This window comes from Oncorhynchus clarkii, chromosome 28 (assembly GCF_045791955.1).
Source record: "Oncorhynchus clarkii lewisi isolate Uvic-CL-2024 chromosome 28, UVic_Ocla_1.0, whole genome shotgun sequence".
NCBI classification, from domain to species: Eukaryota; Metazoa; Chordata; class Actinopteri; order Salmoniformes; family Salmonidae; genus Oncorhynchus; species Oncorhynchus clarkii.
Window position 1 is genome coordinate 44,634,235 of NC_092174.1, and position 15,762 is coordinate 44,649,996.

At 51.5% G+C, this 15,762-nt stretch overlaps 1 protein-coding gene across 1 annotated transcript in view; it reads left to right on the plus strand.

The window, feature by feature from the left end:
• The window catches only part of LOC139386696 (collagen alpha-1(XI) chain-like), a 216,715-nt gene that overhangs the window by 71,408 nt on the left and 129,545 nt on the right, over positions 1 to 15,762 (plus strand). The window contains exon 6 of the mRNA XM_071132517.1: positions 2,462 to 2,587. Within this exon, the coding sequence (XP_070988618.1) occupies positions 2,462 to 2,587 (126 nt within the window). The remainder of the gene's footprint in view (positions 1 to 2,461; positions 2,588 to 15,762) is intronic.

Here is a 15,762-nt window from a genome sequence, read left to right on the forward strand (position 1 = left end):
GTGAGGTATGGGGTGTGGGGTGAGATGAGGTGTGGGGTGAGGTGAGGTGAGATGTGGGGTGAGGGGTGTGGGTGAGGTGAGATGAGATGTGGGGTGAGGGGTGAGATGAGGTGTATTGGGTGGTGTGGTGAGGTGAGATGTGGGGTGTGGGTGAGGTGAGGTGAGATGTGGGGTGTGGGGTGAGATGAGGTGTATTGGGTGGTGTGGTGAGGTGAGGTATGGGGTGTGGCGTGTGGTGAGGTGAGGTACGGGGTGAGATGAGGTGAGGTGAGGTGAGGTGTATTGGGTGGTGAGGTGAGGTATGGGGTGTGGCGTGTGGTGAGGTGAGGTACGGGGTGTGGTGTGTGGTGAGGTGAGGTATGGGGTGTGGCGTGTGGTGAGGTGAGGTGAGGTATGGGGTGTGGGGTGAGATGAGGTGTATTGGGTGGTGTGGTGATTTGAGGTGAGATGAGGTGGTGTGGTGAGGTGAGGTATGGGGTGTGGCGTGTGGTGAGGTGAGGTATGGGGTGTGGTGAGGTGAGGTGAGGTGTATTGGGTGGTGTGGTGAGGTGAGGTACGGGGTGTGGCGTGTGGTGAGGTGAGGTATGGGGTGAGATGAGGTGAGGTGAGATGAGGTGAGGGGTGAGGTGAGGTGTATTGGGTGGTGTGGTGAGGTGAGGTATGGGGTGTGGCGTGTGGTGAGGTGAGGTATGGCGTGTGGTGAGGTGAGGTGAGGTGTATTGGGTGGTGAGGTGAGGTGAGGTGAGGTGTGGCGTGTGGTGAGGTGAGGTGAGGTATGGGGTGTGGCGAGTGGTGAGGTGAGGTGAGGTGTGGGGTGGTGTGGTGAGGTGAGGTATGGGGTGAGATGAGGTGTATTGGGTGGTGAGGTGAGGTAAGGTGTGGCGTGTGGTGAGGTGAGGTATGGGGTGTGGCGAGTGGTGAGGTGAGGTGAGGTGTGGGGTGGTGTGGTGAGGTGAGGTATGGGGTGAGATGAGGTGTATTGGGTGGTGAGGTGAGGTGAGGTGAGGTATGGGGTGAGATGAGGTGTATTGGGTGGTGAGGTGAGGTGAGGTGAGGTATGGGGGTGAGGTGAGGTATGGGGGTGAGGTGAGGTGTATTGGGTGGTGTGGTGTGGTGAGGTGAGGTATGGGGTTGAGGTGAGGTATGGGGGTGAGGTGAGGTGTATTGGGTGGTGTGGTGAGGTGAGGTATGGGGTGTGGTGAGGTGAGGTGACGTGAGGTGAGGTATGGGGTGTGGCGTGTGGTGAGGTGAGGTGAGGTGAGGTATAGGGTGTGGGGTGGTGATGTGAGGTATGGGGTGTGGGGTGGTGAGGTGAGGTATGGGTTGTGGGGTGGTGAGGTGAGGTATGGGGTGTGGCGTGTGGTGAGGTGAGGTATGGGATGTGGCGTGTGGTGAGATGAGGTGAGGTATGGGGTGTGGGGTGTGGCGTGTGGTGAGGTGAGGTATGGGGTGTGGCGTGTGGTGAGGTATGGGGTGAGGTGAGGTGTGGTGAGGTAATGTGAGGTATGGGGTGTGGGGTGGTGAGGTGAGGTATGGGGTGTGGGGTGTGGGGTGGTGAGGTGAGGTATGGGGTGTGGGGTGGTGAGGTGAGGTATGGGGTGTGGCGTGTGGTGAGGTGAGGTATGGGGTGAGGTGAGGGGAGGTATGGGGTGTGGTGTGTGGTGAGGTGAGGTGAGGTGAGGTGAGGTAAGGTGAGGTAAGGTGAGGTGAGGTGAGGTGAGGTGAGGTATGGGGTGAGGTGAGGTGAGGTGAGGTATGGGGTGAGGTGAGGTGAGGTGAGGTAAGGTGAGGTGAGGTGAGGTGAGGTCAGGTGAGGTGAGGTGAGGTGAGGTGGGGTGAGGTGAGGTGAGGTCAGGTGAGGTGAGGTGAGGTGAGGTGAGGTATGGGGTGAGGTGAGGTGAGGTGAGGTAAGGTGAGGTGAGGTGAGGTATGGGGTGAGGTGAGGTAAGGTGAGGTGAGGTATGTGGTGAGGTGAGGTGAGGTAAGGTGAGGTGAGGTGAGGTGAGGTATGGGGTGAGGTGAGGTGAGGTGAGGTAAGGTGAGGTGAGGTGAGGTGAGGTAAGGTGAGGTGAGGTGAGGTTAGGTATGGGGTGAGGTAAGGTGAGGTGAGGTATGGGGTGAGGTTTTTTTGTAATTTGTAATCTTCTCTCGTGAAGAAACAGCCCTGCCAGAGACTTGTAACCCCAAATGTCGCCCTCGGACCTAGAGAAGAGCCTTTTTTTTCCTAATGGTTGAGGTATTGGGGTTGGTGAAAACCCATATCCAATACCGAGCGCCGACACTGACAAGCTCTCTCCTCCTCATCTCCTGAAGGTGTTGGAGGACCATATTATATCTCTTTATCTGTCTCTGATTCAGAGGGGTTAAATGCATTCAGTTGTACGACCTTTCCCCCTTTGTGTCACTAGTCTTGTCTTGGGAGTTGTGAGATCGGTTTTAACGTCTTCTCTCTTCTTTACAGGGTGACATCCAGCAGCTGCTGATTGTGGCCGACCCGCGGGCAGCGTACGACTACTGTGAACACTACAGCCCCGACTGTGAAACGCCTCACCAGGAGCAGCCACAGGCACAGGAACCAGAGGATGAGGTATGGAGGGAGGGAGGGAGGGAGGGAGGGAGGGAGGGGGGGAAGGAAGGAAGGATGGAAGGAAGGAAGGATGGAAGGAAAGTGAGGGAGGGAGGGAGGGGAGAGAGCGAGAGCGAGAAGGAAGGAAGGAAGGAGAGGGAGGGAGGGAGGGAGGGAGGGAGAGGAGATGAGAGAGGGAGGGGAGGGGAGGGGGGAGAGAGAGGAAGAGAGAGAGAGGGGAGAGAGAGAGAGGATAGGAGGGAGGGAGGGAGGGAGGGAGGGAGGGAGGGAGGGAGGGAGGGAGGGAGGGAGGGAGGGAGGGAGGAAGAGGAATAGAGAGAGGGGAGAGAGAGAGAGAGAGAGGGAGGAAGAGGTGAAGGAGGAAGGCCATCTGGTAAACACCTCACCAGGAGGAAAAGGTCAGTATATGGGTGAGTGAAGGATGAAAGCAGGAGAGATGGTAGTGAGGGAGAGAGGGTGGGGGTTTTGTGTTCAGGTCATGTGAGCTGGATACTTCTATAAAATGTGTGTTGTCCATGAAAGACTATCTTTAAATCCTCCTCATTTGAAGACATATTACACAGTAATTTATAGACTTGAACAGTGTGAGTTAATCCCACTGTATCCTGACAACGAGTAGTAGCTCAAAGCCTACCTCTGTGCATCTCAGAGCCTGCCAATCTAGTAAGGTAAAAACATGTAGTGACTTGCCAACGGGAACATTTTGACAAGATTCACATGTGAAATAAATGTCTTCAATCTATTTTGACCTATTTCTTCTCTGTCGTACGATCATATTTCAAGATGAACACTGATGCTTTTATCATCGTTGTCTAATTTTTGTTTTATGCCAACTGGCTCCAACTCCATGTAAAATCCCCAACTGGCTCCAACTCCATGTAAAATCCCCAACTGGCTCCAACTCCATGTAAATCCCCAACTGGCTCCAACTCCATGTAAAATCCCCAACTGGCTCCAACTCCATGTAAAATCCCCAACTGGCTCCAACTCCATGTAAATCCCCAACTGGCTCCAACTCCATGTAAAATCCCCAACTGGCTCCAACTCCATGTAAAATCCCCAACTGGCTCCAACTCCATGTAAAATCCCCAACTGGCTCCAACTCCATGTAAAATCCCCAACTGGCTCCAACTCCATGTAAATCCCCAACTGGCTCCAACTCCATGTAAAATCCCCAACTGGCTCCAACTCCATGTAAAATCCCCAACTGGCTCCAACTCCATGTAAAATCCCCAACTGGCTCCAACTCCATGTAAAATCCCCCAAACCATCCGCAACCATCCACTCTGCAAAGCTTCATTCTTCAACCAAATACACACACTCAAAATATAATGATGTCAAGGCTTCTGTCCAAATGGCACCCTATTCCCTTACATAGTGCACTACTTTGACCAGAGCTCAGTGTGCCCTTGTCAAAAGAGGTGCACTCTGTAGTGAATAGGCTGACATTTTGGGAAGCAGAATATGTAGTGTGATATTCAGATATCATCCTGATGGAAAACGCTGACATTTTCCTATTCCACTATATGAGCTCACACTAGAAACTTTCCTCTCTTTTTCTGCCACAAAATATGATCCTATACTTTGGTGTGTTTGTGTGTGTGTGTGTGTGTGTGTGTGTGTGTGTGTGTGTGTGTGTGTGTGTGTGTGTGTGTGTGTGTGTGTGTGTGTGTGTGTGTGTGTGTGTGTGTGTGTGTGTGTGTGTGTGTGTGTGTGTGTGTGTGTGTGTGTGTGTGAGAGAGAGAGAGAGGTCTCAGTGATTTATACCTATAATGACCGCACCAGGTTCAGGAGTCTTGGAGCTCAGCTCTCCTTCCCTGGGATCACACACACGCACGCACACACACACACACACACACACACACACACACACACACACACACACACCACATCCTGGGAAATGTAAGCATTATATGTCCAATACCTGGAAAACCAACTACTGCTACTGGACGCCCTGTCCAATACCTGGAAAACTAACTACTGGACACCCTGTCCAATACCTGGAAAACCAACTACTGGACGCCCTGTCCAATACCTGGAAAACCAACTACTGGATGCCCTGTCCAATACCTGGAAAACCAACTACTGGACGCCTTGTCCAATACCTGGAAAACCAACTACTGGACGCCTTGTCCAATACCTGGAAAACCAACTACTGGACGCCCTGTCCAATACCTGGAAAACCAACTACTGGACGCCCTGTCCAATACATGGAAAACCAACTACTGCTACTGGACGCCCTGTCCAGTACCTGGTAAACCAACTACTGCTACTGGACGCCCTGTCCAGTACCTGGAAAACCAACTACGGCTACTAGACGCCCTGTCCAATACCTGGAAAACCAACTACTGGACGCCCTGTCCAATACCTGGAAAACCAACTACTGGACGCCCTGTCCAATACCTGGAAAACCAACTACTGGACGCCCTGTCCAATACCTGGAAAACCAACTACTGGACGCCCTGTCCAATACCTGGAAAACCAACTACTGGACGCCCTGTCCAATACCTGGAAAACCAACTCCTGGACGCCCTGTCCAATACCTGGAAAACCAACTACGGCTACTAGACGCCCTGTCCAATACCTGGAAAACCAACTACTGGACACCCTGTCCAATACCTGGAAAACCAACTCCTGGACGCCCTGTCCAATACCTGGAAAACCAACTCCTGGACGCCCTTTCCAATACCTGGAAAACCAACTACTGGACACCCTGTCCAATACCTGGAAAACCAACTACTGGACGCCCTGTCCAATACCTGGAAAACCAACTACTGGACGCCCTGTCCAATACCTGGAAAACCAACTACGGCTACTAGACGCCCTGTCCAATACCTGGAAAACCAACTACTGGACGCCCTGTCCAATACCTGGAAAACCAACTACTGGACGCCCTGTCCAATACCTGGAAAACCAACTACTGGACGCCCTGTCCAATACCTGGAAAACCAACTACTGGACGCCCTGTCCAATACCTGGAAAACCAACTACTGGACGCCCTGTCCAATACCTGGAAAACCAACTCCTGGACGCCCTGTCCAATACCTGGAAAACCAACTACGGCTACTAGACGCCCTGTCCAATACCTGGAAAACCAACTACTGGACACCCTGTCCAATACCTGGAAAACCAACTCCTGGACGCCCTGTCCAATACCTGGAAAACCAACTCCTGGACGCCCTGTCCAATACCTGGAAAACCAACTACGGCTACTAGACGCCCTGTCCAATACCTGGAAAACCAACTCCTGGACGCCCTGTCCAATACCTGGAAAACCAACTACGGCTACTAGACGCCCTGTCCAATACCTGGAAAACCAACTACGGCTACTGGACGCCCTGTCCAATACCTGGAAAACCAACTACTGCTACTAGACGCCCTGTCCAATACCTGGAAAACCAACTACTGGACGCCCTGTCCAATACCTGGAAAACAAACTCCTGGACGCCCTGTCCAATACCTGGAAAACCAACTACGGCTACTAGACGCCCTGTCCAATACCTGGAAAACCAACTACTGGACACCCTGTCCAATACCTGGAAAACCAACTACTGGACGCCCTGTCCAATACCTGGAAAACCAACTACTGGACGCCCTGTCCAATACCTGGAAAACCAACTACGGCTACTAGACGCCCTGTCCAATAACTGGAAAACCAAGTACTGCTACTAGACGCCCTGTCCAATACCTGGAAAACCAACTACTGGACGCCCTGTCCAATACCTGGAAAACCAACTACTGGACGCCCTGTCCAATACCTGGAAAACCAACTACTGGACGCCCTGTCCAATACCTGAAAAACCAACTACTGGACGCCCTGTCCAATACCTGGAAAACCAACTACTGGACGCCCTGTCCAATACCTGGAAAACCAACTACTGGACGCCCTGTCCAATACCTGGAATACAAACTACTGGACGCCCTGTCCAATACCTTGAAAACCAACTATGGCTACTAGACGCCCTGTCCAATACCTGGAAAACCAACTACTGGACGCCCTGTCCAATACCTGGAAAACCAACTACTGGACGCCCTGTCCAATACCTGGAAAACCAACTACTGCTACTGGACGCCCTGTCCAATACCTGGAAAACCAACTACTGCTACTTGACCCCCTGTCCAATACCTGGAAAACCAACTACTAGACGCCATGTCCAATACCTGGAAAACCAACTACTGGTTTTCCAATACCTGGAAAACCAACTACTGCTACTAGACGCCCTGTCCAATACCTGGAAAACCAACTACTGCTACTGGACGCCCTGTCCAATACCTGGAAAACCAACTACGGCTACTGGACGCCCTGTCCAATACCTGGAAAACCAACTACTGGACGCCTTGTCCAATACCTGGAAAACCAACTACTGGACGCCCTGTCCAATACCTGGAAAACCAACTACTGGACGTCCTGTCCAATACCTGGAAAACCAACTACTGCTACTGGACGCCCTGTCCAGTACCTGGAAAACCAACTACGGCTACTAGACGCTCTGTCCAATACCTGGAAAACCAACTACTGGACGCCCTGTCCAATACCTGGAAAACCAACTACTGGACGCCCTGTCCAATACCTGGAAAACCAACTACTGGACGCCCTGTCCAATACCTGGAAAACCAACTACTGGACGCCCTGTCCAATACCTGGAAAACCAACTCCTGGACGCCCTGTCCAATACCTGGAAAACCAACTACGGCTACTAGACGCCCTGTCCAATACCTGGAAAACCAACTACTGGACACCCTGTCCAATACCTGGAAAACCAACTCCTGGACGCCCTGTCCAATACCTGGAAAACCAACTACTGGACGCCCTGTCCAATACCTGGAAAACCAACTACTGGACGCCCTGTCCAATACCTGGAAAACCAACTACTGGACGCCCTGTCCAATACCTGGAAAACCAACTCCTGGACGCCCTGTCCAATACCTGGAAAACCAACTACGGCTACTAGACGCCCTGTCCAATACCTGGAAAACCAACTACTGGACACCCTGTCCAATACCTGGAAAACCAACTCCTGGACGCCCTGTCCAATACCTGGAAAACCAACTCCTGGACGCCCTTTCCAATACCTGGAAAGCCAACTACGGCTACTAGACGCCCTGTCCAATACCTGGAAAACCAACTCCTGGACGCACTGTCCAATACCTGGAAAACCAACTACGGCTACTAGACGCCCTGTCCAATACCTGGAAAACCAACTACGGCTACTAGACGCCCTGTCCAATACCTGGAAAACCAACTACTGCTACTGGACGCCCTTTCCAATACCTGGAAAACCAACTACTGGACGCCCTGTCCAATACCTGGAAAACCAACTCCTGGACGCCCTTTCCAATACCTGGAAAACCAACTACTGGACACCCTGTCCAATACCTGGAAAACCAACTACTGGACGCCCTGTCCAATACCTGGAAAACCAACTACTGGACGCCCTGTCCAATACCTGGAAAACCAACTACGGCTACTAGACGCCCTGTCCAATACCTGGAAAACCAACTACTGGACGCCCTGTCCAATACCTGGAAAACCAACTACTGGACGCCCTGTCCAATACCTGGAAAACCAACTACTGGACGCCCTGTCCAATACCTGGAAAACCAACTACTGGACGCCCTGTCCAATACCTGGAAAACCAACTACTGGACGCCCTGTCCAATACCTGGAAAACCAACTCCTGGACGCCCTGTCCAATACCTGGAAAACCAACTACGGCTACTAGACGCCCTGTCCAATACCTGGAAAACCAACTACTGGACACCCTGTCCAATACCTGGAAAACCAACTCCTGGACGCCCTGTCCAATACCTGGAAAACCAACTCCTGGACGCCCTGTCCAATACCTGGAAAACCAACTACGGCTACTAGACGCCCTGTCCAATACCTGGAAAACCAACTCCTGGACGCCCTGTCCAATACCTGGAAAACCAACTACGGCTACTAGACGCCCTGTCCAATACCTGGAAAACCAACTACGGCTACTGGACGCCCTGTCCAATACCTGGAAAACCAACTACTGCTACTAGACGCCCTGTCCAATACCTGGAAAACCAACTACTGGACGCCCTGTCCAATACCTGGAAAACCAACTCCTGGACGCCCTGTCCAATACCTGGAAAACCAACTACGGCTACTAGACGCCCTGTCCAATACCTGGAAAACCAACTACTGGACACCCTGTCCAATACCTGGAAAACCAACTACTGGACGCCCTGTCCAATACCTGGAAAACCAACTACTGGACGCCCTGTCCAATACCTGGAAAACCAACTACGGCTACTAGACGCCCTGTCCAATAACTGGAAAACCAAGTACTGCTACTAGACGCCCTGTCCAATACCTGGAAAACCAACTACTGGACGCCCTGTCCAATACCTGGAAAACCAACTACTGGACGCCCTGTCCAATACCTGGAAAACCAACTACTGGACGCCTTGTCCAATACCTGGAAAACCAACTACTGGACGCCCTGTCCAATACCTGAAAAACCAACTACTGGACGCCCTGTCCAATACCTGGAAAACCAACTACTGGACGCCCTGTCCAATACCTGGAAAACCAACTACTGGACGCCCTGTCCAATACCTGGAATACAAACTACTGGACGCCCTGTCCAATACCTTGAAAACCAACTACGGCTACTAGACGCCCTGTCCAATACCTGGAAAACCAACTACTGGACGCCCTGTCCAATACCTGGAAAACCAACTACTGGACGCCCTGTCCAATACCTGGAAAACCAACTACTGCTACTGGACGCCCTGTCCAATACCTGGAAAACCAACTACTGCTACTTGACCCCCTGTCCAATACCTGGAAAACCAACTACTAGACGCCATGTCCAATACCTGGAAAACCAACTACTGGTTTTCCAATACCTGGAAAACCAACTACTGCTACTAGACGCCCTGTCCAATACCTGGAAAACCAACTACTGCTACTGGACGCCCTGTCCAATACCTGGAAAACCAACTACGGCTACTGGACGCCCTGTCCAATACCTGGAAAACCAACTACTGGACGCCTTGTCCAATACCTGGAAAACCAACTACTGGACGCCTTGTCCAATACCTGGAAAACCAACTACTGGACGCCCTGTCCAATACCTGGAAAACCAACTACTGGACGCCCTGTCCAATACCTGGAAAACCAACTACTGCTACTGGACGCCCTGTCCAGTACCTGGAAAACCAACTACGGCTACTAGACGCCCTGTCCAATACCTGGAAAACCAACTACTGGACGCCCTGTCCAATACCTGGAAAACCAACTACTGGACGCCCTGTCCAATACCTGGAAAACCAACTACTGGACGCCCTGTCCAATACCTGGAAAACCAACTACTGGACGCCCTGTCCAATACCTGGAAAACCAACTACTGGACGCCCTGTCCAATACCTGGAAAACCAACTACTGGACGCCCTGTCCAATACCTGGAAAACCAACTACTGCTACTGGACGCCCTGTCCAATACCTGGAAAACCAACTACTGCTACTTGACCCCCTGTCCAATACCTGGAAAACCAACTACTAGACGCCATGTCCAATACCTGGAAAACCAACTACTGGTTTTCCAATACCTGGAAAACCAACTACTGCTACTAGACGCCCTGTCCAATACCTGGAAAACCAACTACTGCTACTGGACGCCCTGTCCAATACCTGGAAAACCAACTACGGCTACTGGACGCCCTGTCCAATACCTGGAAAACCAACTACTGGACGCCTTGTCCAATACCTGGAAAACCAACTACTGGACGCCCTGTCCAATACCTGGAAAACCAACTACTGGACGTCCTGTCCAATACCTGGAAAACCAACTACTGCTACTGGACGCCCTGTCCAGTACCTGGAAAACCAACTACGGCTACTAGACGCTCTGTCCAATACCTGGAAAACCAACTACTGGACGCCCTGTCCAATACCTGGAAAACCAACTACTGGACGCCCTGTCCAATACCTGGAAAACCAACTACTGGACGCCCTGTCCAATACCTGGAAAACCAACTACTGGACGCCCTGTCCAATACCTGGAAAACCAACTCCTGGACGCCCTGTCCAATACCTGGAAAACCAACTACGGCTACTAGACGCCCTGTCCAATACCTGGAAAACCAACTACTGGACACCCTGTCCAATACCTGGAAAACCAACTCCTGGACGCCCTGTCCAATACCTGGAAAACCAACTACTGGACGCCCTGTCCAATACCTGGAAAACCAACTACTGGACGCCCTGTCCAATACCTGGAAAACCAACTACTGGACGCCCTGTCCAATACCTGGAAAACCAACTCCTGGACGCCCTGTCCAATACCTGGAAAACCAACTACGGCTACTAGACGCCCTGTCCAATACCTGGAAAACCAACTACTGGACACCCTGTCCAATACCTGGAAAACCAACTCCTGGACGCCCTGTCCAATACCTGGAAAACCAACTCCTGGACGCCCTTTCCAATACCTGGAAAGCCAACTACGGCTACTAGACGCCCTGTCCAATACCTGGAAAACCAACTCCTGGACGCACTGTCCAATACCTGGAAAACCAACTACGGCTACTAGACGCCCTGTCCAATACCTGGAAAACCAACTACGGCTACTAGACGCCCTGTCCAATACCTGGAAAACCAACTACTGCTACTGGACGCCCTGTCCAATACCTGGAAAACCAACTACTGGACGCCCTGTCCAATACCTGGAAAACCAACTCCTGGACGCCCTTTCCAATACCTGGAAAACCAACTACTGGACACCCTGTCCAATACCTGGAAAACCAACTACTGGACGCCCTGTCCAATACCTGGAAAACCAACTACTGGACGCCCTGTCCAATACCTGGAAAACCAACTACGGCTACTAGACGCCCTGTCCAATACCTGGAAAACCAACTACTGGACGCCCTGTCCAATACCTGGAAAACCAACTACTGGACGCCCTGTCCAATACCTGGAAAACCAACTACTGGACACCCTGTCCAATACCTGGAAATCCAACTACTGGACGCCCTGTCCAATACCTGGAAAACCAACTACTGGACGCCCTGTCCAATACCTGGAAAACCAACTCCTGGACGCCCTGTCCAATACCTGGAAAACCAACTACGGCTACTAGACGCCCTGTCCAATACCTGGAAAACCAACTACTGGACACCCTGTCCAATACCTGGAAAACCAACTCCTGGACGCCCTGTCCAATACCTGGAAAACCAACTCCTGGACGCCCTGTCCAATACCTGGAAAACCAACTACGGCTACTAGACGCCCTGTCCAATACCTGGAAAACCAACTCCTGGACGCCCTGTCCAATACCTGGAAAACCAACTACGGCTACTAGACGCCCTGTCCAATACCTGGAAAACCAACTACGGCTACTGGACGCCCTGTCCAATACCTGGAAAACCAACTACTGCTACTAGACGCCCTGTCCAATACCTGGAAAACCAACTACTGGACGCCCTGTCCAATACCTGGAAAACCAACTCCTGGACGCCCTGTCCAATACCTGGAAAACCAACTACGGCTACTAGACGCCCTGTCCAATACCTGGAAAACCAACTACTGGACACCCTGTCCAATACCTGGAAAACCAACTACTGGACGCCCTTTCCAATACCTGGAAAACCAACTACTGGACGCCCTGTCCAATACCTGGAAAACCAACTACGGCTACTAGACGCCCTGTCCAATAACTGGAAAACCAAGTACTGCTACTAGACGCCCTGTCCAATACCTGGAAAACCAACTACTGGACGCCCTGTCCAATACCTGGAAAACCAACTACTGGACGCCTTGTCCAATACCTGGAAAACCAACTACTGGACGCCCTGTCCAATACCTGAAAAACCAACTACTGGACGCCCTGTCCAATACCTGGAAAACCAACTACTGGACGCCCTGTCCAATACCTGGAAAACCAACTACTGGACGCCCTGTCCAATACCTGGAATACAAACTACTGGACGCCCTGTCCAATACCTTGAAAACCAACTACGGCTACTAGACGCCCTGTCCAATACCTGGAAAACCAACTACTGGATGCCCTGTCCAATACCTGGAAAACCAACTACTGCTACTGGACGCCCTGTCCAATACCTGGAAAACCAACTACTGCTACTTGACCCCCTGTCCAATACCTGGAAAACCAACTACTAGACGCCATGTCCAATACCTGGAAAACCAACTACTGGTTTTCCAATACCTGGAAAACCAACTACTGCTACTAGACGCCCTGTCCAATACCTGGAAAACCAACTACTGCTACTGGACGCCCTGTCCAATACCTGGAAAACCAACTACGGCTACTGGACGCCCTGTCCAATACCTGGAAAACCAACTACTGGACGCCTTGTCCAATACCTGGAAAACCAACTACTGGACGCCTTGTCCAATACCTGGAAAACCAACTACTGGACGCCCTGTCCAATACCTGGAAAACCAACTACTGGACGCCCTGTCCAATACCTGGAAAACCAACTACTGCTACTGGACGCCCTGTCCAGTACCTGGAAAACCAACTACGGCTACTAGACGCCCTGTCCAATACCTGGAAAACCAACTACTGGACGCCCTGTCCAATACCTGGAAAACCAACTACTGGACGCCCTGTCCAATACCTGGAAAACCAACTACTGGACGCCCTGTCCAATACCTGGAAAACCAACTACTGGACGCCCTGTCCAATACCTGGAAAACCAACTCCTGGACGCCCTGTCCAATACCTGGAAAACCAACTACGGCTACTAGACGCCCTGTCCAATACCTGGAAAACCAACTACTGGACACCCTGTCCAATACCTGGAAAACCAACTCCTGGACGCCCTGTCCAATACCTGGAAAACCAACTACTGGACGCCCTGTCCAATACCTGGAAAACCAACTACTGGACGCCCTGTCCAATACCTGGAAAACCAACTACTGGACGCCCTGTCCAATACCTGGAAAACCAACTCCTGGACGCCCTGTCCAATACCTGGAAAACCAACTACGGCTACTAGACGCCCTGTCCAATACCTGGAAAACCAACTACTGGACACCCTGTCCAATACCTGGAAAACCAACTCCTGGACGCCCTGTCCAATACCTGGAAAACCAACTCCTGGACGCCCTTTCCAATACCTGGAAAGCCAACTACGGCTACTAGACGCCCTGTCCAATACCTGGAAAACCAACTCCTGGACGCACTGTCCAATACCTGGAAAACCAACTACGGCTACTAGACGCCCTGTCCAATACCTGGAAAACCAACTACTGCTGCTGGACGCCCTTTCCAATACCTGGAAAACCAACTACTGGACGCCCTGTCCAATACCTGGAAAACCAACTACGGCTACTAGACGCCCTGTCCAATAACTGGAAAATCAAGTACTGCTACTAGACGCCCTGTCCAATACCTGGAAAACCAACTACTGGACGCCCTGTCCAATACCTGGAAAACCAACTACTGGACGCCCTGTCCAATACCTGGAAAACCAACTACGGCTACTAGACGCCCTGTCCAATACCTGGAAAACCAACTACTGGACGCCCTATCCAATACCTTGAAAACCAACTACTGGACGCCCTGTCCAATACCTGGAAAACCAACTACTGGACGCCCTGTCCAATACCTGGAAAACCAACTACTGGACGCCCTGTCCAATACCTGGAAAACCAACTACTGGACGCCCTGTCCAATACCTGGAAAACCAACTCCTGGACGCCCTGTCCAATACCTGGAAAACCAACTACGGCTACTAGACGCCCTGTCCAATACCTGGAAAACCAACTACTGGACACCCTGTCCAATACCTGGAAAACCAACTCCTGGACGCCCTGTCCAATACCTGGAAAACCAACTCCTGGACGCCCTGTCCAATACCTGGAAAACCAACTACGGCTACTAGACGCCCTGTCCAATACCTGGAAAACCAACTCCTGGACGCCCTGTCCAATACCTGGAAAACCAACTACGGCTACTAGACGCCCTGTCCAATACCTGGAAAACCAACTACGGCTACTGGACGCCCTGTCCAATACCTGGAAAACCAACTACTGCTACTAGACGCCCTGTCCAATACCTGGAAAACCAACTACTGGACGCCTATCCAATACCTGGAAAACCAACTCCTGCACGCCCTGTCCAATACCCGGAAAACCAACTACGGCTACTAGACGCCCTGTCCAATACCTGGAAAACCAACTACTGGACACCCTGTCCAATACCTGGAAAACCAACTACTGGACGCCCTGTCCAATACCTGGAAAACCAACTACTGGACGCCCTGTCCAATACCTGGAAAACCAACTACTGGACGCCCTGTCCAATACCTGGAAAACCAACTACTGGACGCCCTGTCCAATACCTGGAAAACCAACTACTGGACGCCTTGTCCAATACCTGGAAAACCAACTACTGGACGCCCTGTCCAATACCTGGAAAACCAACTACTGGACGCCCTGTCCAATACCTGGAATACCAACTACTGGACGCCCTGTCCAATACCTTGAAAACCAACTACGGCTACTAGACGCCCTGTCCAATACCTGGAAAACCAACTACTGGACGCCCTGTCCAATACCTGGAAAACCAACTACTGGACGCCCTGTCCAATACCTGGAAAACCAACTACTGGACGCCCTGTCCAATACCTGGAATACCAACTACTGGACGCCCTGTCCAATACCTTGAAAACCAACTACGGCTACTAGACGCCCTGTCCAATACCTGGAAAACCAACTACTGGACGCCCTGTCCAATACCTGGAAAACCAACTACTGGACGCCCTGTCCAATACCTGGAAAAACAACTACTGCTACTGGACGCCCTGTCCAATACCTGGAAAACCAACTACTGCTACTTGACCCCCTGTCCAATACCTGGAAAACCAACTACTAGACGCCATGTCCAATACCTGGAAAACCAACTACTGGTTTTCCAATACCTGGAAAACCAACTACTGCTACTAGACGCCCTGTCCAATACCTGGAAAACCAACTACTGCTACTGGACGCCCTGTCCAATACCTGGAAAACCAACTACGGCTACTGGACGCCCTGTCCAATACCTGGAAAACCAACTACTGGACGCCTTGTCCAATACCTGGAAAACCAACTACTGGACGCCTTGTCCAATACCTGGAAAACCAACTACTGGACGCCCTGTCCAATACCTGGAAAACCAACTACTGGACGCCCT